At 47.2% G+C, this 26,611-nt stretch overlaps 1 protein-coding gene and 1 long non-coding RNA gene across 2 annotated transcripts; one reads left to right on the plus strand and one right to left on the minus strand.

Moving 5' to 3' along the window:
- The first annotated feature begins 2,163 nt into the window (after positions 1-2,163).
- On the plus strand, positions 2,164-4,994 carry LOC126522601 (uncharacterized). The gene is made up of 3 exons (XR_011893692.1): positions 2,164-2,593; positions 3,323-3,479; positions 4,267-4,994. It is a non-coding gene; the product is annotated as an uncharacterized lncRNA (long non-coding RNA).
- A 367-nt stretch (positions 4,995-5,361) lies between these two features.
- Positions 5,362-7,528, minus strand: LOC126522598 (uncharacterized). Its single transcript, XM_050171368.3, has 2 exons — positions 7,012-7,528; positions 5,362-6,441 (listed from the first exon to the last, which is right to left on the minus strand). The coding sequence occupies exons 1-2, from the start codon at positions 7,431-7,433 to the stop codon at positions 5,505-5,507; spliced, it is 1,359 nt and encodes a 452-aa protein (XP_050027325.2). The 5' UTR covers positions 7,434-7,528; the 3' UTR covers positions 5,362-5,504.
- Between the last annotated feature and the right edge of the window lie 19,083 nt (positions 7,529-26,611).

Genomic DNA, 26,611 nt, shown 5'->3' on the forward strand with positions numbered 1-26,611 from the left:
TCCGAACTGAGTGAACGAGATGCAAAAGAGAATGGGCGTTGAAAGTAATAATCTATTTCCCGTATAGCAGCTCATATTCTTTCAAAAGCAAAAACGTGCTTCTGCGCTGATCTTAAGAGCTAAGAAGGCACGCTGTCTGCAAGAAAGGCTTACATCAGGGACGCAAACTTCAGCCAGTTATTATGGTAAGGCTGCGGAAGAATTCGAACTACTAGCACAACGGGCGAAAAAAAAATAGGAGCCAGTTGCACCACTCGGAAGAGTTCCAATACTTTCTGCGCGGAAGTGACCTTGGGAGGCGAAGCTTCTCAAACACTCTCTGGAGTAGACTTGGGCGCTCATCAATACAAGAAATGCTGCCTCCACGATTGTAGGGATGTGCCTTCTCATGGTCGAACCACATGAATGCCATGCGCCGTACAAAGCCAGAGCACACAGCATGCATTTAGTCAACCACAGAACTCGATGGAAACTTGAAAAATGAAAGACAAAAAAGAATGTTGTTTTCCGTTACGTCGAGCTCAGGCACTTTTTCTTCTCTGCTTCACGTGTACAATGCGTCATGGAGACATCAGTTCGCATCTTGCCTTTGGAGGACTCCACGAGATACACTCTAGCATGTCCGTCACCCATCTGTACAACTTCCCCTTTTTGCTCACACCAAGCAGAGCTGTAGACTTCATTGAACTGAGCCATCTTCATTGTCGTCGCACGTGGAACTATGTCACCAACAGACGGCCCAGGAATCACCCGGGTGCGCTTGGAGAAGCCGTCTGAATATGTCCAGCTCAGGCCTGCATTTGATAGACGGTTCAGCTCATGCATAAATTGCTTTAAAAAACAATTCGTATCCGACTTCTGCTCGCCGAACCACAGGCCTGTCAGCAAAACTCGCTTGACGCGATATTTAAATGATTGTTCATTAACCTGCAGCTATAGTGGCCAGGTCAAAAACTTTAAAGACTCAAAGAATGGTATCCCATCTGTGTTCTATGACACTGAAATGTTATCAGTTCCCGCCCCAAATTCATTGTAAGCTTTAATCTGCGTTATGTCACTCACATTCAAGGCTCGTTATTTTTCCTTAAGCTAAAGTTACGAGTCGTCGTCCTGCAATATGCCACGAATTTGCGGCTCAATGTCAAGGACAAGGAAGTAGTGACCCCCTTTTGTAAACTCTTCGAACACTGTAATCTTCGTTCCAAGAAGGGTGATGTTATTGTGCTGCTATGCCAGCATTCCCAAGAAAAGACTCTCTTTTACAATAAAAGAACATTCGTGGTCCTTTCATATCTTGACTAAGCTCCTCAAAAACCCAGTACTTGGTTGTCAGAAATGACGACCTACTTGTCAAATGTGCCTCAGTCACTTGCAGAAGGCTTTCAGTTGCCTCCCTGCTTGTACAGTAGCGTAGGCTGTGGCCCATCAGTAGAAGCAGGCTTCCCGCGCAGGTTATTCGGCATCCTGGGTATACGTAGCTCTCCTGAAATATAAACATTATGACAACCACCGCAAAAACAGTGCGCGCTCACAATGTGACTCGGCTTTTCCCCTGGAAACAAAGTTCATACTTGTCAAACATTACTCTATTATTGCAAAATGTACGGCTCGTTAGAACTTGTGTGCAATTGTCATTTTGACTATGATAGTTAATGGTTCATCAGGCAGCCGAAATTCATCCGTTTTCGCCCACTATTGCAGACCTCATAATCAAGATTGCGGTTTGGGTACGTAAAACCCAATAATGTTAATTTAATAACTCGCTGAAGTTTCGCAGCGTTTAGGTGTCAACATTCCGCTGGATCTGCATGCTTTTGTCTTTCCTTTTGCTGAGATGCCTGATGCAATGCGAACACACTTAATGAACATTAGCAGGCTTAAATGCCGCGTACAGACTACGTGCGCTACGTACAGATCGTTCGCACGGATCGTAAGCGTAAACGCAAAAAGCGCAACTAGTTTGTTCACATTACTGTTGCATTGAGCGTAAAGTACGCAACAATCGCAACCAAATGTTGGAGTACCCGCTACTTTTACGACAAGCACAGATACGACTGTTACGACGCCGCCAATGCACGAAGCAGTTTCGGTTTGCATCTTCCGGTCACGGTGCTTCCGGCCTCCCCAGATTCCGCGTGTTCATTCGGTGCCCGCCATCCCAGCAGTCCGACGTAGCACCGTTCTTTGCGTCTCTATGCGGTTTGACGCTCTTATTGTGCTGTGTGTGCTAGTGGCTGGTGAAGATACTAGCTTCGGAAGCCTCTGCGTGACCGCCATCCCAGCCATCCGGCGTTGCAACGCTGTTCCTTGCTGCTGCTGCTGCCGACGCCATCCGCGTTTTCCCGGGTTCGCGCCGAACGCGCGCGGTGTCCCTGAGTGCAGTGCGGTTTTCCGGTCTCATTGTGTTGTGTACACTGCCCGTGGCTAGTGATGATGCTAAGTGCGGAAGCTTCTTCGCTGTGCAGCGATGAATTACTAATTGAAGAAGTGCGACAGAGGCCGATACTGTATGACCAGCGCCTGAAAAGTTACCGGGACAAGCAACTGCAAAACGACGCCTGGTTGGAGATAGCGAGCGCATTGAAACAAAGCGGTAAGTGTTTTTAATTTTTGCATGTGCGCGAAACTTGTAGCAATCAACCGCTTCTCAGTGTCAAGAGAAGTGCAACTTGAGCGCTAGGCGAGCATTGACAATGTTGACGACGGTGCGCTGTCGGTTTCGTTCCAGTGCATTGTTGCAGCCGACGCGTTTACGCCGCCGTAGTATCAAGTGCCGCGCCTACAACGATGGTTTTATGGCAAGGAGGCATGTAGACATGCTCTCGGCGTTGTTTTGTCGCGTCACGCTCGGTGAAGCGGCGTATTCTGCGGCAACAATTGCAGGCCCTGAAATTGTTGCACAAGTGTGGGATTGATTGCGTTCGGATCTGCGTCAGACCCAGCACGGAAATGCGAGTTGTAGCTTGTGTCAGCCATCGGTCGGGAGTCGAACCAACACTCGCAGAAGTGTCTGTGGGTCATATTATCAGTGTCTGTGCGGACCGACTACGCTATCGCATTGTGGCGCGTAATCAGCGATTAAGTGACCCACTCTTTTTGTCGCTACCATCGCGCCGAGCGCAAACTGGCACGCCGTGAAAAATTTTTCTAGCTCACTTCCACGGCTGTGTGCACAAATGTTCATAAGCGGCATATTCGGCTACAAAAATGAGACCAGCGTAATATGACAGGAGTGAGGTTTCTTTAGACCAACGTATATTTCATAGTGTCTAATGTGCCCTTTATAACATGTGAACGCCTTCTTTTCCTATGTGCAATGCAGTGGCAGAGTTGCAGCATCGCTGGAATTGTCTTCGACAGAAGTTCCTTCGACTGCGAAAGACATACGCCAAGTCTGGCAGTGGCGCAGCGGACGTTGCTAAATCATGGCTATTGATGCCCCATCTCATGTTCCTGGCAGACGCTATACAACATCGAAGGTAAAGGCCAACTGTTAGCTTCTTTGCTACTTAATAGGCGTCCATTTTGTTGATAAGCATGGGATATATTGAGTACCAGCTGCGGTGGCCATATTTTGATGAAATAAATGCAAACACACCCGTTTACCTGCACTTTTGCGTACACTAACTGGCCCCCAGGAGGACAAAAATAATTACTAGTCCACAGAACGACATCCTCTGAAGTCTAAATGTGGAATTGGGGCTTCGTAGGTGATCTGTTCATGGCACGTTCGGTATACGTGTGTAGTAGTTGACTTCGATGCTTTCTTAAGTAGGAGCAGTGAGTGCGGCACAATTGCCAGCACGTCGGGTGCAAAATGAACTACCAAAACACGGTGGTGTCATTGGTTGGGACTTTGTTAATTATTCAGGTAGCATTCATGCCCGTGTATCCCGTTCCTGCGCATTTCTAATATTTTACTCTCTTGTAGTTCCCATGCATAGTTACATTCAAGCGTTAAAAACCACTGCCACAGTTACATGTACTGCTGATGAAAATTTACATTATTCCAGAGTCCTCGGGTAGTGTTTCTGCTCCATTCTGCTGTGACAAAGGGCCACCAAGATCAGAATAATATTTAGAAGCTACACCCAGTATGTAAAATGAGGCATCATTTACCTGTCAATGTTAACAGGAAGCTGTATAAGGAGCCCTGTGCGCCACAACTTTGTATGTGCTGTTCTCATTGTAATGTACAATTACTTCAGTTTATGCATGAATATAAGCGTCTCATATAATGTTTTCTTTTTCCTCTGCCACCCACAGTCTGGCGAGACAAGATGCCTCAGCTGCTCTGTCTCTAGGTCACTCAGTCGAGTCAGCCAGTGACTCAGCATCGTCGGTGGGGGGTTCGTGCCGCACATTCTACATTGACAGCACACAAGATGCATCAATTCCTGACGAGGTGCTTCAAGTTTTGTCCACTCTAGACGCTTCGTCGAACCCAAGCAGCGAGGTGGACTCACGGCCTGTCACCATCGCACCAGGGACATCATCAGTGTGTTCAGACAAAAGTTATGCACCACCTAATAACACAAACAAGCCTGCGAAAAGAAAACAAAAAGACCTAGATGATTTGATGATCACGACACTTGCCGCGAATCGCCAGCGACTGAATGAACTTACGACAGCTGCAACATCAGTAGATGAGGATGAACATTTTCTGTTGAGCTTGAAAAGTCTTTTAGGTAAAGTAGATGGCCGCAAGAAGAAGCACATCAAGCTGCAGATTTATAGCCTATTAGTTGAGGCAGCATACCCTCCACATGATGCAGAGCCGTGAGCACGCGGTCTAGGTCCGTACCTCTCATGTATTACAGCTGATATTTGTGGCCATTTTTCTCATGACCTGCTAGGTGTAAGCAGACTTACTGACATCCATATCAGTTCTTTGCTCTGTGTGTTGAAAAAGATTTAGTGGAAGCTTGTAATGTTTTTCCTGGGCCACTGCAATTTTCAAGGTGAAATGTGCAATAAACATCCTGTGGAACAAATTTCTCTGCATTATTTTTCATAATTCTTGTTAAATGGACACTCCGGCGTGTGTGTTACCTGCTGGGAAAAAAGATTGTTTCTAGCATTGCTGGTGCTTTTGGAAAAGGGTGTAATGTTTCAAAATGTGGTGTTGTTAGATTATTGACATTTACGTGAACAAAAAGAACTTCAATACACAGTTACGCTCAACAAGTACACGCTGATATGATTCAAATAGCCAGCAAGTAGGTATTTATCTCTACAATCATTTGCCTGCTTTATTAGCTCTGTTTTATTCCTATTATATCTAAAATATCGAGCAAGGTCGTCATGAAAACTCCATGCAGTGCACAGGCGCTTTGCGAATGAAATAAAGCATTATCGACACAAGGCTTGTGTTTGCTAAACGTTTATTGCTGGTCATATCTCAGTACTTATGGAATCTAGTCATTACAAAAGTAAGTCGCAGTTAAGGCAGCTGTAACTTAAATAGGCGGTCAGATAAAGATATTGGTTAAATATGGTTTCATTTAAACCCACTGCCAGCTCACAGAACCCGGGCCATGAAAATAGGCAGCAAAGCAGTCTCTGACTTCAGATGCTCTCTTAGAGTAAGCATTAGAGCCTTGCTGATTTATTTGTGGCAGGGACTCTGTATTGTTCCTCCATTCACCTGGGATAACTACACCTGCACTGTTGGTAGTGTCTGCAAACTGCGGTGGACAATAGCCACCTGGCAGCCTCCCCTCCTGCATCAGGTAATTGTGGAGACAACAACAAGCAGCTGAGACTGCAGCTGCATTCTCTGGCAGCAGACTCATGCGGTTTCGCAGCACCCTCCACCTGGCACACAAAATTCCGAATGCATTTTCAATGCATCGCCGTGCTCGAGAAAGCCTATAGTTGTAGACCCTTTTCGGTGTGTTTGGTGGTTGGACACCAGGATATGGCTTCATTAAGTTCGCTTTTAAAGGAAATGCGTCGTCTCCTACCATTACAAATGGAAGAACAGGCCCATCACTGGGCAAGGCTGCAGGGAATGGCAACGTTTCCTGTGCATTGTCGACAATGACTCCAAGCCCGCACGCTGAGAAAACACCACCGTCGCTTTCTCTGCCAAAAGCCCCTATATTAGCAGTTGTAAACCTGTAGCCTGCATCACAGGATGCCATGAGGTTGATGCTGAAGCTACGTTTATAGTTAAAGTACACAGAATCAGAGTTTGGCGGTGCGTCCAAGTGAATGTGCTTCCCGTCGATAGCGCCAACACAATTTGGCAAGTTCCATTTCCACATAAACTCATCAGCAATAGCCTTCAGTTGCCTATGATCTGGCCGTCTCAGGACCCTTGGTTGCAGAACCTTCCATATGGCAATGCACACTTGAGGAACCAGTTGAGAGATCGTTGATTTTCCAACCCTGAAGCTATATGCCAGAGACTGGTAGCTGTTTCCGCTTGCCAAGAACCTGGAATATAATTGACAACGTAAGTCTATACTGCCTTTTGTTTAACGCCTTCTTGTGACTTTAGGAAAGAAAATACAAAACAGCAGTTCACAGCTGCTCTGCATAATGTGCTTTTGTCAAGTGGCGACAGTTCGTATTCATGGACTACGCTGTGAACAGGCGGGATGATAAACAGCCACGTTAACTTCTGAAACAAAAAACTTGTGTGACTGCCAACCTTATCAAAACCGTTTATTTGCGGACTTGTTTTCTTTGTGAAATCAGAATGCTGCACTTAACGTCTTTAGGACAACGCAGAAAAGCAGCGCGCACATTGTAACGGCGTACTGCGCGCTAGTATACCATAAATACACTTTCGACACGAGCTTGGGGGCGCGTGACTGTCGTTAAGATATGCGTATCGCAGTGACTACAACACGAAATCTGTAGCTATACAGCAGGTTTCCGTCGGCAAAATGCGGATTTCACCAAAACACTCCACATAGCTCCGCAGTTAAAGAAGCCCAACTGCTCCCGCGTCTACCATTCCAAGTATAGAACACGATAGAAATTGCCATATAATATGCTTACCTCAGTGTTATAGCCAAGCGCTCAGCTGATGACAGGGATTCTCGCAGCTGCGTCTCTTGTACTTGTATGTGCAGTCGGAGGAGGCTTTCCAGGAAGTCAAACTGCTGCGGTGACATCCGCACGAAGTTGTAGAACAACGCCGTATCGCCAGTCCTCAGCTTCGCAAAAAGATTGTGGAAATCTCCGTCAACGGCTCTGTCGAGGAAGATTTGACGAACCCACATTCTTCTACGACGCCTCCGTCTGCGTCGGTTAAGCGCGTAGACGATGACAAGCTCACTTTGGGCTTGAAGAGCCTCGACCTGCGCTAACAGCCGCTTGCTGATCGGCGCCATGTCGAAAAATGCGAAACGTGGCTGTCCCAGAACGGTGATTGGCCAGTCGTAAAAAACGTATCTTATCGAAAGGCTCAATGTGAACATAGGCGGTTGTTAGCTGCGTAAACACTCGTTCCAGCAGTTGCGCAAATGGCAATAAATACGCCACTTACAGCGGATGCGACTGTAGTCTGAACGCGGCATTACGAGAGCTCAACCCAGCTCCTCAGGCGCGGCGGTGTCGCCTTCAATACCACGTGACACCGTGACGTCACGACAGAGGAGAAACGGGGCTCCAACTCGCGCCGTCGCTCGCGGCGTCGCGGCGGTAGATAAGCAGCTGCGCTTGTTTCTAGGTGGCTTTGGCTCAACTCTTGCAAGATGGGCTGGGTGGGAATCGAACCAGGGTCTCCGGAGTGTGAGATGGAGACGCTACCACTGAGCCACGAGTACGATGCTTCAAAGCGGTACAAAAGCGCCTCTAGTGAATGCGGTGTTGCCTTATAGACGAGCTGTTTCTAAGGCTCAGGCGTGCGTCGCTGCTCAGGCGCACATTTCGTTGCCGCGCCGAACGCTGCGGTGCTCGACGCTCACCGCGTCCAATGCTGGGCGCGTAGTCGCTGCGCCGTAGCCCATTGTCTTACACCCCTTGGCGGGTCGACGGGAACGCTTTCGCGTTCCACTCTTGAAGGCGAAGCAGAGTAACGCATGAGTTGTTTCTTCGTCTAGCCGAACCAAATTTAGCCAAGCAACAGCAGTTCACCAGGCTAAACAGTGGTTCAACAACTAAAATAAAGGCTAGTATGCTTCGCATCCTGGGCTTAACCTTAGCTAAGCCACAGCCATTTTTTTACCTCTCATTAAGTTTCACAAGACCTCCACCCTCTCGTTAATGCTATAGAATTCCTGTATGTTACCAGCTATATTCTTATTAATCAGGAATCCGGCTCCTACTTCTCGTCTCTCCGCTAAGCCCCGGTAGCACAGGACGCGCCCGCTTTTTAGCACTGTATATGCTTCTTTTGGCCTCCTAACTTCACTGAGCCCTATTATATCCCATTTACTGCCATCTAATTCTTCCAATAGCACTGCTAGACTCGCCTCACTAGATGACGTTCTAACGTTAAACGTTGCCAGTTTTATAATCCCATGGCGGCATGTCCGGTTAGAGCTTAGGTTACAGTTGCATATAATAATGCTGTTCAAGAAACTAATGTTTACTATTTCCAATCGGTACAGGGCCGTGAGACTTGTTCCTACCTATGTTCCTACGCTATGTTCCTACCCGACCAACACATTACCATTATTGCGGATGAATTTACGCGGCTCGCAGACAAAGTTCGCAGGATTGCATAAAAGCAAATTTAGTACCAGCAATGCATAGACTCCCTGAGGTATGGCGCTCACACTGGTGGGCTTACTTACCTATCAAGTGATCAACTTTGGATATGGACTCCCATTGGGCAACGCGGCCGGTCGGAAATATTACTGCGCTGCTACTTCAGGCCATATTAATATGCTGCGCCGCGTCAGCGGCGTCAATTATGAAGTCCTTTCGGAAGACCCCACTCGCAGATCCCGTTGTGTTCAGCAGACTGATATTGTCCCTGTTTACAGGTTGAAACCATACCGCTAGCGTTGACGACGTCATTCTCATTTACACTCGCCTTCATCCTCGCTACGCGTCGATGGCCCAGAAGGCCGCGAAAGCGCTCTTCAAATACCTCAAGTCGACTGTTCTTGGGAACCATGTGTAGACTCGGTGCGAGCCTTCCACTGTGCGCGAATCTGTGCTCTCTCTCTCTCCTCTCTTTCTCTTCATCCCCATACCCCCTTCCCCCAGTGTACACTAGCAAATCGGACGCGCGTCTGGTTAACCTCCCGGCCTTTCCTGCCTTCTATTTCTCTCACTCTCTCTTTATCCTCGCTTGTGTGACTCTTTCCTCTTCACAAATTTTATGAGTGTTACAGCGTGTGGGCTCTGTACCTTCTTTTAAGTCGAAGCTTTCTTTGCCTCTCCCTTCGACTTTCCCACTGCTACTGTTGCTGCTGCTGCTACTGTTGCTGTCGGCCACACCGCGCCAAAGGGTGGTTGAGAGCGTGTGTACACATGACAGGAGCGAGTCAGGGAGAAAAGGCAACGCGAGAAACTTGTTTGGACGCTACCGCATCAAATGTGCACAAGGCCATGTGGAGGCCCCTGGCCACCGCCACATTAGCCTCTAGACAGCTGTAATTATCCGTGACCGCCCCAAAAGCAATGCAGATTCTGCAGCGCTTCCCGTTCCATTAACGTGCGAGTCCAGAGGGGACATCTAGATAGAATTGTAGAGAGAAGGGAGGATAAGAGACAGTTCCCCTACAGGGGAGGGGGGGTGACGTGAGAAGGCCAGGAAACCCTACTACTATACGACAGCAGTTGCGTGGAAACTGGATGAGCTCACGTTCAAAGTATGGTACAATACGTACCTGCTATTTCTGGAAGAAAACACCATGCAGATATGTCAAGTGGAAAAATTACGCAGGGCGTGCACAAACAGAACCGCAATAATTAAAGCGCACCTCAAGGTCCAGACGACACTACGCAGGAGGTCGACAGTCAAATCAACACATCTGTGGCCGCCACGTGAACTTTGCCGCTATGGCACTGCGAGTGTTGGCGATTTTATCCAGACCACGGCAACCGCGTTTCTATGGGGGCGAAATAGAAAACGCACGTGCACTCAGATTCTGGGACATGCTAGATAACATCACGGTGTGAAAATTAATCTGAAGTCCGCCACTACGGAGTGCTTCTTATTCCGATTGTGGTTTGGCCGCGTACAGCCCCATAATCTGATGCAAGCTTAATACTTCTGCCGCAATACAATCTGCCATGTGAGACAACGACGTGCTCAACCCTCTCAGAGGTTACGAAATATGGTGTGCAACAACGCCTCTAGCAAACACCTATCCCCCTGTGTGTGTACTATGCAGACAATCATCAGTGGTGCAGGCATGGTAACGTTTAACATTAACGCAGCACTCTCGTGTTACACTAAACGCAAAAAAATATAAGCATTCGCTATCAACATCACCGCTTATTATCATCAGTCAAAGCAATCAGCTCAGAAAGCTTCACTTACATCAATTCCCACAGTGCGTGGGATCTGCATAATATCTGCTTTATCCGTTTTGCATTTGGAGCATCTAGACGACGCTTTCTGGAAGAGGGATAATGCCAAGTACCTAACAGCAGGCTCTTTTCTGAGTTTGCCGTTTCTACTGAAGCTGAAGACGCCGAAGTGAGCAGAGGCTTCCCAACGATGTGGACGCACTCTCAGCCAATCTGTCGGACGGAAGCTCTGTGTTTCATTTAGAATAAATTTATTAGTTGTTCATTCATATAGTAACGTTAGTATATCTACTCTAAAATATTATCTTATCCTTCCTCTTCTTGCTTCTTGTCACAAAATTACGCATTTGTCTCTATCATAATTTTATTCATTGCTTCGCATCACGCAATGCATTCATCAGACCAGCACTTGTATATCAAGGCCAGTGTCGCCTATTCGCGCTTTCCAGATACGCTAGCGCCGCCGCGCGGATTTTTTCGGAAGCCGGGAGGGGGTGATGGATTTTCCGCTGACGCGGTTTCTGCAGCTGTGTTGGTGTTTTGGTACTCTTCGATATGGAAAAATACAGTCGACGAGCGAAGACCAGCCGCATGTGCAGTGTGCCACAATGCACAACTCATGCAATATTGGGAAAAGCAAGCCTGCACCACTTTCTAAAACTGTAAAAAAGAACGGAGGAAGCTGTGGGCGGTCAAGCTCCGCATCGGGAAGAAAATGAGCGAAGAAATCCTATGTAGGGAGCATTTCAACAAAGACTACTTCTTTTGGGACCACCTTAGTGAGTGTAATTGACTGTTGCGCTGCTCTCAATGATTTCATATGATTTTTGAGGTAAGCTGAATGTGAAACTTTGCCTTAAAGACGAGTTGAAGCCCTTACGAAAGCGGCTGAAGAGACACGCCATGCCTTCGCAAAAGATCACGCTGCGGTCCCACGAAGCAACAGCAGCAGGGTTGGCCGAAGAAAGCCCTTCACAGGTTCCTATGTAAAGTTAAGTAAGCAAGTGTCTCCGTTTATTAAGTTTTCTGCCAGCACTCGCGCTGTTTCGGTAAATACTCGGTGACGGTGCCTGACGCTGTGTCGCGAGCATTGCAAGCTAGGTAACGTATTCTGCAACCGTTCTTAGTCGTTCTGCGTGGGAATGAAGCAGGCGGTCAATGCACGAAGCATTCGCCTCTTCTTCTGCTTCTTTTCTTTTGGCCATGGCGCAAGGTGAGTACCGGTCGAAGATCGCGCGCACGCGTTTCTGATTTCTTATTTGTTCTGTTTGGTCTTAAAGCATCTCTTCTATAACGATAGTGCACGAAACAAGGGCCAGGAGTGCGTACCTGAAGGGGTCATTGATGAAGACTGCGCATGCGAGCTTCCCTACAGCACGCGAAAGCGCTAATCTCGCTGGAAACGGGGCGCGCTGGCACACTCATCGCCTCGCCCATATATTGTAAATCGTCACTACTGAAATGTTTCCGTGTCATCTGGCATTTTTAACAATCCTACCGCAACTAAGCTGGTGCATGGAGCCAAGTATCTCGTCTTGAATGCACACATAGCGACAAGGGGGGTACTGCGCTTTGTTTACATCCGAGCCCTACCGATTAAGTGCTTCGTGGCAATTCTCATACATCGCGTATAGATTACAAAACGTAAGGAGAAATAGTGACCTTTACGGCGCCGGTTACATCGCAGACATTAACTTTTATAGTATGCGGCAGGCCATTACGGCGCGCTTGTCTGCAGGCAGAGTCACTCGACCTGGATAGCCGCGCTTGTCGTCTCTCGTATTTCACGCCATATTATATGGCCAGCGTTGTACGTAGCCTCTCCTTCGACATCACATCTCTGCGTGTCCTTAGCAAGGTCAAGGATCGCGCTTAGAGATAACAGAGGACCGTCGGCCGCCTGCTTCTGCAGGTGTGCGCGCTTTCGTATCGCCTCTATCACCTCTATCCCCGCCATATTGAAACATTCGCCGCGCCACCTATAGGCGCTGGAAAGTGCGATCAACACCGTTTATCCCGTGCACATCCGTACCAAAGCTTTCTAAGCAGTTTTTTTATCTACATGCTGCAAGAGACTGGGACGTCCTTTCTGCCCACATTACCACGCTATAAGACTGTTCCCAGTTTGGGACAGTCATAGGGAGTGATTACATAACATTTTAACAGAAATCCACTGCCAACACTGGTCATCATTCATGTAATGAACGACTGCAATTATATGGACACTCCAGGTGCATTTACGCAGTCGCCATCGCCGTGAGGTTCCGTATCACTGAAAGCGTGCGAGGGTGAGCCGGCGAACGCGGTTCAATCTCTGGTGCACGAACGAGGAACACCGCAAAGAATCATGCCCTCTCCTCTGGTACGCGAGGCCGGGGGGTCAGGCGAGGGAGGAGGGGCATCTTATCCCTCGGTTGATAGGGTGTTTCGATGTCCTCGTTGCCCTCCGCTCCGTACAGAGTGGAGACAACCCGGCGTCTACTACGGCGTTGGCCACGAGAATCGCGGACGCCGTAGCAGACGCCTTATGGACGCGTTGCCGGGTCTTGCGTGCCTGGAAAAGGATCTGCGACGTGGCCAGAGAGCGAGCGCGCGTGGGCCTCTTATTCAACGCGATCTGCGATGTTTGTCGAGTGCGCGTAGTGCCGGGAGCTTCGTATGCACTGTGCTTGCGACGTTTCGTTTGCGTGGACACGACAGATGCTAGGAGGTCAATTGGCTCGCCGCTGCTGCCGTGATTCCTAATTCCAGCGTTTTCACAAACAGTTTCCGCGGTCATCAAGTGACATGTGCTCATGTTTACGTGTGCGAGCGTGTCACCGTGTGGGTTAATTTAGTTAAAACGCGTTGACGGGATGGTTGGTTTTAATCCATGATGGAATGTGTAAGCGCGGCTGAACAAGGACGAAGAATGAAGCCGACACACAAAGACAGCACTGTCTCTGTGTTTCTGTTTGTTTCTACGTCCTCGTTGAGTCACACTTCCACATTCTATCATTCTTAACTTAGTTAGTAAGCGAATGTTTTCAAGTTTATGAGGCCGGTAAGACTACTATCCTTACTTCGTACAGCTATCTACTAATTTGGTATCGCAATCGGTGCTTCGCCTTTCGGGCGTAACTGCGAATTTCTTGTTCAGTAATTGAAAATCTTCTAGAACTCCTTCCAGGGAAATATTAAAATTAGCATGAAGATATCCAGGAACTCTGAATGGGCGTCATATGTCACCTGCACTTTATATGGAGGGTCACAAAAATCTGAAAGGCGCGCTGTTGTCCTATGCCGTTCTGCGGAATATAAAAGTCTACATTGAAACCGAATGCAAGCAGCAGGTGTTTCCATATATTAATTTCTGAAAAAGAAAACAGCCTCGTTTTGTTGAGTCTACAGGTGATGGTAGGTGACGTGAATGTCTGCTTTAGCTCTAGAAGGCTTTTAACATAATCAATGTGTAAATATGGATGTGAGATTTTTTCCATATTTTCGAGAAGTTCACAATTTGACCTACAAGTGACGCCCACGACCACAGAGGTGCGCTTAAGAACTTAAAAGCATACGCTTAGATATTAAGTTACAAATGGCCCAGGTTGTTTGAAGTTTCTCGTCACCCGACATACTATGCCGAGCGTTTGAAGTGCACGCTGCCTCCTGTGTTAAGCGTGAGGCGAGAAATGTCCTTTGTTCCCTGAACTCTTGGCCGAACTTCTTTAACGCTATATGGAAATGGTCCTGTTACTCTTCAGCTTGAAGCTTAGAATTTTTGTTTTTGCTGCACTTATGATCAGCTTATTTTCAGGTCACCGTGGCGCAATATTTGCAATTTCCTTTGGAAGAGCGTCGCAATTACTAACATTTTGACCGCTTTAAAAAGTTACGCGTAATCGGCATATAATGAAATTGAAGAGTTTCGAGGGACTCCCGAAACGTCGTTAATAAACAGCGAGAAAAGAAGACGGACAAGGACACACCTTTGAGGATCTCCGCTTGTAGCTGCATAACGTTCGGACAATTGACCATTTACGCTAACGTAGGCGTACCGTTCGCGTAGGTAGCTTCTTGTCGGCGCTGTGACAGAGTGGTGCAGATCAAGTTGTGTCAACTTTTGAAGGATTATTTTGTGGCATGCGACATCAAACTTCTCACTGAGATCAAAAGAAATGACATCCAGCTGTCCTTTTTTATACTCTCCTTGAAAGGCGTGCATCGCGAAGCTAACGAGGCTGGTAGTTGTGGGGCGTCCCGATATGAAACCATGCTGCTGTGGAATGATAATATTTTCAATAGAGGATGAACTTATTCAGTGCAGAGTCGACTCGAATAATTTAGATGCTGCGCATAGAGGAGAAGTAGGCGTGTTATTTCTCTGCAGCAGTTTTTGCACCTGACTTAAAAACGGTAACGACCCGCACTGTATTCCATGCCTTTGGGAATGTGTTCGCCTTTATATCAGAATTAAAAGTACAACTAAGCATTGGAACACTGCATGACCCATACATTTTAATACAAGCAGATGTAATGTCAACAGGACCACACGAAAAAGGCGGTTTTAAGTATTTGTGCTTTTAAAGACAAGTTCCTCCGAGACCGATAGACCTGAATCGAGGGAAGGCTGATTGGAAAGTTTACTAACTCCGTCACTCTACCCTTCACGATACAGAGACCCGAAGTGTAGGGCGAAGGCACCTGCGACATCTGCGACAGCTGCGCTGTCGCTACTAAGTAGAGAGATCTATAGTCTCGTATTTTTGGATGACTGTTCACGACCTTGTCTCCAAAAAGATGAAATTTTTAGAAGTACTAGCTTCAGCGTGTGCCATATGGATGGAATGATCAGGCTTGTAAAGATGTTTAGAGGGTGTCCTCTACATTCCAAAACCTATATGCCAGTTTTCCTGATTTGTACGTTTTGCCTTCCTGCGAGCACGGTAATTTAGCTTCAAGGTTGTTTTCAGTTCAACAAGAATCCAGGGGAAATTTGGAGCATTTAGCATATTTTAGTGGTATAAAATTCTTCATTCCATCGTGGATAATATTCGTGAATGCCTTGACTTGGTCAATAACATCTCTTAGTTCTACTACTGAATACTAGGCTGAATCATTAGGATGGTGGTAAAGACAAACGCAATCTCCACTTGACAAATTTAAAAAACCGAGGTGTTGCAGTCTTCTTTAATCCCCGGCTACTAGGTATCGTGAATTGTAATGAAATATGAAGCGAGGATGATATTTATCTGGTTTAGCAAGGGGAAACTCACCACATGACACATTCACAGCTTCTGCGTTACTAAGGCATAGGTCTAGTATGTTGCCACAAGAGTTCAGAATATATTAAATTGGCGCAGAGGTGCAAATGATACAAAATAAAGCAAGATGTTGCACTTGGCAGATAAATAAAAATAACGAGTTGAAATTTCACCAGTCTGCCAGCAAATGCCAGGTGTATTATTATCACCAATTATAAATATTTTATAGTTTGCATGGGCCGATATACCATCTCAGTAATGGCAACAATAGTTATGTACGTATCAGGCGCAACACAGAAATTCCCTACTTGTAGAGTATTACTACCAGCACAGAAAATCTGCGACCACACACATCCCGTTGCAAATTCTAAATCAGGGCGCCTAACGTATCTCAATGATTGATTAATTGCAATCGCTACCCCACCGCCTTTGATTTCGCTCAAGAAGAATCGTGGTCTCGTCGGAAAGCTTGATAAGTGGGCGGTAAGTATGAACTAGATTAAATTTCAGGGCACAACGAGGTCGTTGTTAAGGTAATGATGGGGAAACAAGATGAATTGACGTTGGAGAATAATTCGCTCACCTCTGTGCCTAATGCGCGAACATTCTGATAGAAAACTGTCACCACACTGATGCTTATTTCCGTTTTGATCAACATTTTTCAGTATCATAATACAGTAGATTACACCTCTGAAGGGCTCGTAGAAGCAAGAGCGCTGCCAGAGTAAAGGATCCCTTTGACGCTGATAGCAGTCCGGACTAACAGATACATGAAATGACGCAAAGGAATTGTACTTGTCTTTTAGTCGATTGCAAGACAGAAGCTTTGTACAAACTGCTGATAGGTGGGCGGCGAGCTGTAAGGGATGAAGGTTAGGCGCAAGTTTTGTCACGAAGATAGCGAGAGAGCGCACAGAGCGAGAAGCAGCAACAATCCAAGCGGTGTCAGAGCGGCCAGCACTGGGTGTTTATCTTCGCTTCATCGTTGGCTGACTGGCAGGTGACAGGTCCACTGAAGCAGGTAGGCACAGCAACTGGTCAGCAGAGGCAGCGTTCGACGAAGCGGGCCGGTCCAGTGCAGATGGGTGCGGCAGATGGTCAGCGGTATTCGGCGGAGCCGTCCGCACCGCATCAGTAGTAGTAGTAGTAGTAATAATAATAATAATAATAATAATAATAATAATAGTAATAGTAATAATAATAATAATAATGTTTATTGCCACAAAATATACAAAATAACGCAAGCAGGCCGGTCTGAGCCCCAGTTGGCTTGTAGGACCGTGCCTAGGAATGTAATAGGCAAAGCAAAAAAATATACATAAATTGATGAGAGATGAATAAAAAAAGAAAAAGAAATTTAAGGCAAAAAATTGTAAAGAACAAGATAACATTTGGTTATCTACATATAACAAAAGTTGAAGAGGTAAATATTGCGATGCAAAGAAAAATGTACAACAGGGTAATTTTACTGTAGCTGCTTTAAGAAGTGTTTGAGCGTTTTTTTTTGATGTTGCGTTAAAGATTTCTTCTGGTAATTTGTTAAATATGTCAGTCACATAAGCACAGCGTCTGGCCGCACCATACCTTGTGTCTGAACGCGGAACTACATAACGGACATGTTTTCCAAGCTCCCTTGCGGCGGCTCGTTTTTGTTTGAAAGCGGAATTACAGAAATGTTTAACGACAACTGCTTCTATAAGTAATGAATGGAAGTTTGGTAGCCCAAGTTCACGGAAGATATTTGCAGATGTTACTATTGGGGAATTGTACGCAACATTTTTAAGAATGTTTTTTGTAATCCGGTAGACCCTGCATCTCCAACGATCTGAACAAAAGCCAAAGACTGTAATGCCATACCTCAACACACTGTAACCTAGTGCCTGTGCTATAATCTTTTTTACAGACAAGGGTGCAATACTTTTGATATTAAATAACAGCCAGGCTACTGACATCAGTTTAGAACAAATAATTGATAAGTGATGTCGCCACGATAAATTACTATCGAAATAGATCCCGAGATATTTCACACAATGCACGAATGGAATAGGTGCACATTTACAATGAACACAGTCTGACTCATGCAAGTAGAGAGGCATGTTAATAACAGTAGTCTTAAGTGGGGAGCGAAAGCAAACCAGTCTGTGTTTTTTGGGCATTTACAACAATTCCATTATTAGAGAACCAAAGCATTGCCTTGTACACGTCATTTTGCAAAATTTCAGTGGATGTTTTATAAGAAAGGTGTTTCGCTAAGAATACAGTGCCGTCAGCATACTGGAATACTAAACATTTCGAAATTGCCAAAGGGAAGTCGTTAACAAAGATATTAAGCAACATTGGCGACAAAATGGGCCCCTGAGGAACTCAAGCTTTTACCGACAGCTTAGAACTAAATATGCCTTTATCATCGGTAGAGGCTACCTGAAATCTGTTGCTCAAGTAATTTTCGAGAACTTTGTAAAAAGGCCCACAAAATCCCCAAAAATGCAGTTTATTTAACAAGATTTGATGATTCAGGGTGTCAAACGCTTTCGCTACATCTAAAAATAGCGCACATGTGAAAAGATTCTGATCAAATGCCGAGAACAGTTCATCTGAAAATTCCTGAAGCAGTGCCACAGTACCACGCCCTGAAACAAAGCCAAACTGTCGATTGGTCAGGATAGAAAAGTTGTTAAGAAAAGAAGACATAGTGTGGAAAAGAAATTTTTCTAAGACCTGAGCAATAACCGGCAATATAGAAATTGGCCGATAGTTTTCAATACTATCTTTCTTCCCTGACTTGTGTAGTGGTACAATAACTGCAATATTTAAGCATTCTGGAATTTCGTCGCCTTCCAAAAAACCATTCAGTATATGCAGGATAATATCCGACAGCGCATTGAAATTCCTTCTGATGGTGTGTAAAGAAATTCCATCATATCCAGTGGGCTTGTTAGGACGGAAACTGAAGATAATTTCTTCCAGATCACCCTTCAAAATTTTCGGAAGAAAAGCCGACGCAGATACGGAATGCCTTAATGGCGTAGTGTTTCTATATGGAGAGACGGCCCTTTGGGATGCTTTAACAAAGTGCCTGTTGAAAGCATCAGCCACTTCCGTGGGAGGTTGTTGAAAAACACCGAAAATAGCACGGTTATTGGAACTCTCTCCTCTGAGATGATTTACCAAAAACGAAGTTTTGCTTACATTATTTGAAGATTGTTGGAATTTATAAAATAATAATAATAATAATAATAATAATAATAATAATAATAATAATAATAATAATAATAATAATAATAATAATAATAATAATAATAATAATTATTATTATTATTATTATTATTATTATTATTGTACTGACCAAGCAGCGATAAAATCACTTAGTAGTAGCGCTCTGTCGTAGTCGTCTTCACTGTGTGGTGTCGATTTTGCGCGCAACATATACCTGTATTTATTTCCGATGGTCAGGAGCTGTCCCAGCGCCACCTTGTTTTAACATACGTTAAGAATTTCATTTCATCGTCGTCGCAACTTTCCAAACTCGGCCTACGCCATTACCAATTATTCTATAACACTCGCTGACTCGATGAAATATATTGGTTTTCACATATCCCGAGGACTAGCCGGTACCAATCATGTTAATAAAAATAGGAATTGTGAAAAGTGTGCCCTAGGCTACATCCAATGCAACCTTTCTCATGCGCCCTCCTCTGTTAAGCTGTTAGCCTGCAAAACTCTTGCGCGCCCGACATTTCAGTCGGGAAGTGCACTATACGATCTTGACCGATTGAACGCAATTAAAACCCTGAAATAACTCTCGAACCCTTCTGATACACTCATCCTAGGTGACTATTATTTTAACTGCCTTGTAACTCTAGTATCACAGCACTAAAATCGCAGTTTTATCTACTCGCCCTGGCCGATCATCGCAGAATATTACCACTGAATTTTTGGGGCAAGTTCTTTTTTTTTATTCGTTACCGCCTAAGAACAAAGCAATTGTACCGTCCATCGTGTGACCTCCACCACCGGCCCCAATCTCGTCGTGGGTCCACGGGGTCGTAGCACAACATTCCAACACTCCTTTCTTTATGCAAACAACGCGTGACTGTATTTGTATGGCCAGCCATGCTGCTACAATTACCGGCCTTGCTGTCTTCAATTCTGCCATACAAGGTATTGTGGGTATCGGGGATAGCTGACAGTAATGGCTTTGTTTACTACTGGGATCATCATTGTTATTAGAAAGGTTTATAATGGGAGCCACAAATGTTTGGGTCCTCCAAGAGCGTTGCGGGTGTTACGTTGGGGCACGCAGGAATCAAGAGATTTAGACCAGCGCTATGCGTTAGCGGATAGCTTCTTGCACTTGCAGCGCCAATACGGTGTCAAAAAATAGCTATTATATACAATAAAGTAAAATATACCATTTTATGATAACAAGAGTAATTTTGACTGGCTTATTTTGCATTTAATTACAATTTCGAGGTTATTCTATCAACAGCAAGCTAATTGTTGCCCTTAGTTTTGGCTAACCAATTTTACGTGCCTTCATAGCCAAGTTAAGCCGTGTTGGGCCTATGAGCGTTGAAATCGACAATCGAATATGGAATCAGGGGCGTCTAATCAATAAATCTTCATTGCAAGCCGCCGTGGTTGCTCAGTGCCTATAGTGTTGGGCTTTTGAGCACGCGGTCCCGCGATCGAATCCTGGCCACACCGGCCGCATTTCGATGGTGGCGAAATGCGAAAATGCCCGTGGTACTTAGATTTAAGTGCACGTTAAACAAAAGGAGATGGTAGAAATTTCCGGAGTCCCCCACTACGGCGTGCCTCCATAATCAGAAAATGGTTTTGGTACGTAAAAGCTCATCCTTTGTTTTAAATCTTCATTACACGCGTTATTTGAAAGCGATAACCGCATGCACTTCTCCGAGTGACGAACTTCCCGCGTTACCACGAATTCAGCCCAATTTGGTGCTACGTTAGAGCCGTCGCTTCATTGGGTACCGCCACGTTTGTTGGTGCAAACATGGTGTGGGACAGTTTTTGGGGCTCCCGCCAAAATCAGCCAAATAGCGTGCCCGACGGAAAACCCAAATGCCGTTGGCGTCTGACGCAGGCCCAGTGGCTTCGACGGTAATTCTTTGGGGACACAATGCATTTGGGGTCCCTATTCTAAAACTCTCTATTTTATTCACTGTGATTAAACCCACCCGCATGTAATGTCCGTCACCAGGCTCTTGAAATATTACTAATAAAGAAAATAGATAAATAAGTCCCAGTGCACAATGCGTTGGCGGGGCAGTTGGTGCGGATCCAAAATTTCTTTGTTTAGCGCAAAACGATCAGAAGAGAGACGAACACAAGAGAGACAACCAGGACAAGGCGCTACTCTCAACTGACATCATTTTACTGCGTCACTCCTTTATAGAGAGCAGAATCTAGAAAAACATGCGCCGTGAGTACCATGTGCAGGAACCACCAACCTTCGATCGCCAGAGCGCACTCATGCGACAGAATAAAAAAAAACATATTCAGCACTCTACAAGGTTAGGCACACTTAATGCACTGCGAACCCAACGATTGTATGGAAAAAGCTTCCGATAAATCTCGGGCGGTGGTATCACGGCTCTTTTTTCGTGTCTTTGACGCAATAACAATGCCGCAAAAAAATAAGGAAACCAAGGAAAAGAAGTCGACCTGAAATAGAGCATCGCAGCCGTGAATATTTGACGACAAAAAAAAATGCGGATTCTATACATTAAGGTACCGGTGGGAGTAAAATGAGTCGTATAACTACGTGGCGATAAAGCAGTACGATATTGAATAAAGAACAATATTTTGCAGATTTATTATCATAAACAGTCTACGAGAAATCCCTACACAATCGCATTTCTCCGCCTTGTTCCACTAAGCCAACCCTATTTTCTAGTGACCAGGGGCCGTATAACGTAAAACTAATCCGATGTGTTTTTATGTGTTCTCCTGACGTCAAATTTGCGCAATTGCCGACGCATGCATCGGGCGGTGATCAGCAGGGTTGTCTGAACAGACCAATCAAATGCTCTCCTCGCCTATAGGAGGTCACTTTTGTTTGCTTTAAAAACGAATAACATTGCCTACAGGGAGCAGCTTGCGCTATTAATTGGCTGACAAGAGGCGAGGAGCACGCTCAAGGGGGGAGAGATTCGATGGGACAGAGCCAGTGCACCGAAAATCGATAACCGGATGAAGAGGGTGGTGCTGGCGTTTGCGATTGGTCCGCTTTCCCTTACTTGGTTTGAGGTGGCTGGTCGAAAATCGCGGCGGCATGCAACGGAACGTTAAGACTTCCGCTAAAAAATGTTCTCAGCAAACAAAAGTTGGCTGAGCGAGGTCGTAAACGTGCCGAAAGTGTTTGAAAACGTTACACGACCACGCAAAAAGGTTTATTGTACCCAAATAAACTCATACTCTCCGGCAGGTGCGAGCAGCCAGTGCCTGAGTTATTGGCGGCAGCCATCTTTTATTCCTTTCGGAACGGGGCACCCTGCAGCTATACAGAAAAAAAATTGTTTTGTTCGGCACATTAACGCATCTTTAACGCCTACACGTGACTTTTACGTGACCAATCCACAATAGGATCGCTACCAGGCCTTACGGTCTGGCAGTGGAACTGTCACAGTTACAACAACAAGAAAGCAGTGCTGCAACAACATATTACCACAGTAAACAAGAAACCCGACATTATCCTGCTGCAAGAAACGGCGAAGGTGACCCCCACTCTACCTGGGTATCGCGCTCACGTTAGCCAAGGGGAGGGACGGGGCGTCTGCACTTTCGTCCGCAAAGGGCTCACGTTCATCGAGCACCAACTCAAACACGGCCGCAGCAGGGTGGAATACGCCTTCACCGAAATCATCCCAAGCAAACAACGCAAAGGCAGCCTGTTCATTGTCAACATCTACAGTAACCTCAAGCACCAAACACAGAAATTCAAGACCCTACTACACACAGCCAGCACTCAAGCCAGAGAACACGTTGCTGATCGGAGGGGACTTCAACGCCACCCATCGAGCGTGGGGTTATGTGAAGGACACGGCCAAGGGACGGGACTTATTGCAGGATACCCTGGACCACAAATGTGTGCTTATCACGGACCCCACGCATGCTACCCGCATCGGCAACTCCGTAGCACGAGACACCACACCAGACCTTACGTTCGTAAAAAATGACCACACGGGCAAAGTAACATGGCACAACACGGGCGTCGACCTGGGCAGTGACCACTACATCCTCGAAATTACGATACCCAACCAATTACGGAGCAATACCATTATACATAAGTGGACGGACTGGGACGAATTCCGTAAGGGGCGCCTCACCACAGCGCAAGACATCACAAAGATCGAAACCTGGACGGCGGAACTCGGTGATGCAGTGCGCTCAGCCACAAAGACCATAGAAACAGACGAGGACGTCATCATCATGGACAGCCGCCTGGCCCATCTGATAGAGGCCAAACGTTCGATACAGGCGCGTTGGAAGCAGCACCGGCTGAATCGCAAATTGAGGAAGAAGGTGGCTGACTTAAATAGGGCCATTGAACAACATTGCAGGCTCCTGTGCCGTCAACAGTGGAACGAGATCTGCAACCGAGCTGACAGGGAATTGCATCGCAGTTGTACATGGAATCTATTTCGGCACCTCCTAGACGAAACAAAGACCAAGTCAAACCAGCGCGACCGCCTGGCCCGCCTCATGCACACCATCACACAACAACAAGGAAAAGACGCTGTTATCAGGAGCCTGGAAGCCAAGTATCTGCCAGACACGCCAACGGAAACCCACCCGCCGTACGGGGGGCTGCCCAACGCGTGGCTCGACCGAGACATTACCATATCAGAGGTACGGGTAGCGCTGCACGAGCTCAACACCCGCTCAGCAGCCGGCCCAGATCTCGTTACAAACAAGATGCTACGCAACCTGGACGACGCTTCGATAGAAGCCCTAACCGATTACTTCAATGAATGCTGGCATTCGGGCAAGCTCCCCCGACAGTGGCAAACGGCAAGAACGATCCTGATTCCGAAACCGGGCAAACCACTGGACATCGGCAACCTGCGTCCCATCTCACTGACGTCCTGCGTGGGCAAGGTGCTGGAGCACGTGGTCGCCAACCGGTGGCAGGAATACCTAGAGAAGGAAGGCCTCTATCCTGACACGATGATCGGCTTCCGGCGCAGACTCAGCACACAAGATGCCACGTTACAACTCAAACAAGAAATCGTCGACAACAAGACACAAGACAGCAAAGTAATTCTGGGTCTCAATTTACAAAGTGCATTCGACAAAGTTAAACACTCAGCCATATTAGGACAAGTATCAAGGCTCAATATGGGGGTAACGAGCTACAATTATATTCTAGACTTCTTGACCAACCGCACGGTAGAACTGCACGCCGGAGACCTCAAGCTCCCCGAACACAAGCTTGGCAGTACGGGTACTCCACAGGGTTCGGTCATATCGCCGTTGCTCTTTAACCTCGTCATGATTGGGATAGCGAGGGCAGTAGCGGGGACCGGCGTCCGGCATACTATCTACGCCGACGACATTACCCTGTGGGCGGTCGGTGGCACCGACGCCAGCATCGAGCAACAGCTGCAAGCGGCGGTTACCGCCATCGAGCAGCACCTTGATGGCACAGGCCTAATGTGCTCGCCCGCCAAATCCGAGCTGTTCGTCCTCACACCGCTTCGACCGGGACGGAAGCGCGCTCCTCTTCGGGAGTGTGATCACATCAAAATTGTGACTGCATCGGGGCAACGCATCCCCGAGGTGCCCAAGATCAGAGTACTCGGCCTGCTGCTCAACAAGAGCGGCCGCAACGACGAGACCATCAACAAGCTTACCACCAAGGCAATGGACGCCATCCGGCTCATACATCGAGTCTCTACACGACGGGCGGGCATGCGTGAAGACAGTCTCGTGCGCCTTGTCCAGTCGTTCGTGATCAGTCACATTGCCTACGTTGCGGCCTACCTTAATTGGCACGTCACTGACAGGACCAAGATCAACACGCTGATCAGACGGGCTTACAAGACGGCGCTGGGTTTAATGGAGACCACGAGTACGGCTCGGCTCTTGCAGCTCGGCGTCCATAACACCCTAGAAGAAAGAGCCGAGGCGCAGCTCACCGCGCAATTCGCGCGCCTCTCTACCACCAAGACGGGGCGCAGTATACTGACGTCCCTGGGTTACAACCCCCAAGCTCCCAGCCGCCAACCGTGCGAGATCACAGATGAGGCGCGGGCCCACATTTACGTGGACCCCATCCCGAAGAACATGCACCCAGAATACAACCAAGAACGGCGGCAGGCGCGGGCCAAGGCCCTCACCGAACAACACGCCCAAGACCCGCACGCCCGGTATGTGGACGCCGCGGAATACAAGCGGGAAGGCTTCGCAGCAGTGGTCGTTGCGGCGGCTAACGGCACCAAGACAACGGCAGCGAGCGTGCGGTGCACGAACGCCACAGACGCTGAGGAGGTTGCCATCGCTCTGGCGATCACCGAGGCCGAGTGTCGCACCGTGCTCAGCGACTCGAGGAATGCCGTGCGCAATTTTACCAAGGGGCGAATATGCGCGCCGGCGGCCGCCATCATCGGCAAGCTCCAGTTTCAAGACCGCGGCAGCACCGTCCGTATCAAGTGGTTCCCGGCGAACGCCGGCGAGTGTGCATCCTCACCGAACCACAACGAGACGGCCCATTCGGCGGCGCGAGCGCTTACCTTCCGCGCCCCCGAGAGTGACCGTTCCGTGTGGTGGTTCGAAACCAAGGACAGATTGACTAGTTATGCCGAAGTAACCAAGTGTTACCGCTTAGCTCGACGGACAATGCCGCCTCCCCACCCGGCACTCAGTCGGGAGGAGGCCGTAATCCTAAGACAAATACAGACCGCGTCACTCCTCGCCCCCGCAATGCTGCACGTGCTTCACCCAGAGCTCTATCCGAGTGGGCTGTGTGGTGTTTGTGCAGCGGGTCCGGCGGACCAATGGCACATCATGTGGGACTGTGCCAGGTTCCCGACGGCAGCTACCTCCAGGACTTACCCGCCAGAACTTCAAAGTGCACTGCAGTCTACAGACAAGGACTCACAACTATGGGCCGTCCAGCAGGCCCGGGGTGCGCTCGAAAAGCACAAGCCTCGTGACCCACTACAAACGGGCCCAACGGGGCTAGTGCAGAGTACGGTATAACCCCGGGTTGAAGCTTGGCCAGCGTCACGACTCGTTAAATCGTCGTTTGCCGGCACTTTATTAAAGTTATTCCCATCCTATGTAGTGAGTTGTCGCTGTTTTGTGACGTCGCGTGATAGGCAGGTGAAGTGGGTGCAGCTCGAGAATTTTTGACCAACAGCCGAGGGTTAATGGCTAAAAGGCGTCGAATCAGAAATAACAATGTTCTTTATTTCGTCCAAAGATGCATAATCAATGCGTACTTGTTATATCACATGGGGAGCTATCGCGATTTTCGTGGCGCCGCGTGATAGACAGGCGAAGTGGGGATGGTTCAAAAAAGTTTTTGACCAATCGCGAAGGACTCATTGCAGGATTGGAATAGAAAAGTTTGGAATAGCTTTACGTTAAAGCGCCCCAGCCCGCTCTAAAAAGTGGCTGTAGAGTCCTTGTCGTTCGCTAAGTTATTTCGTAGTTTCTTTTCAAAGTTTTTACAGCGAAGATCTGTATGGCTAGCCGATTCATCCGTCCGTTTGTCGGTCGGCTGTACGCCTAAAACTCCTCCGGCGCAACCCAATGCGCATGCGCTGAAAAAAAAGATACACTGAGAAAGAGAGGTGCGTGATTAGCCAACGCCACCTAGATAACACAAGGCCTGTTTACTCCGATCCATGATGTCAAGTAACCTGACCCGAAATTTCTACTGACAAGGCTGACGT

The sequence above is a fragment of the Dermacentor andersoni genome, chromosome 4 (genome assembly GCF_023375885.2).
Source record: "Dermacentor andersoni chromosome 4, qqDerAnde1_hic_scaffold, whole genome shotgun sequence".
Classification (NCBI taxonomy): domain Eukaryota; kingdom Metazoa; phylum Arthropoda; class Arachnida; order Ixodida; family Ixodidae; genus Dermacentor; species Dermacentor andersoni.

Excerpts from the sequence above, each read along its gene's own strand:
- LOC126522598 (XM_050171368.3), bottom strand. The coding sequence starts at position 7,433 with ATGTTCACATTGAGCCTTTCGATAAGATACGTTTTTTACGACTGGCCA. Across the intron at positions 6,442-7,011 it reads CGCTTGGCTATAACACTGAG|GTTCTTGGCAAGCGGAAACA; the intron begins GTAAGCATATTA and ends ATTATATTCCAG.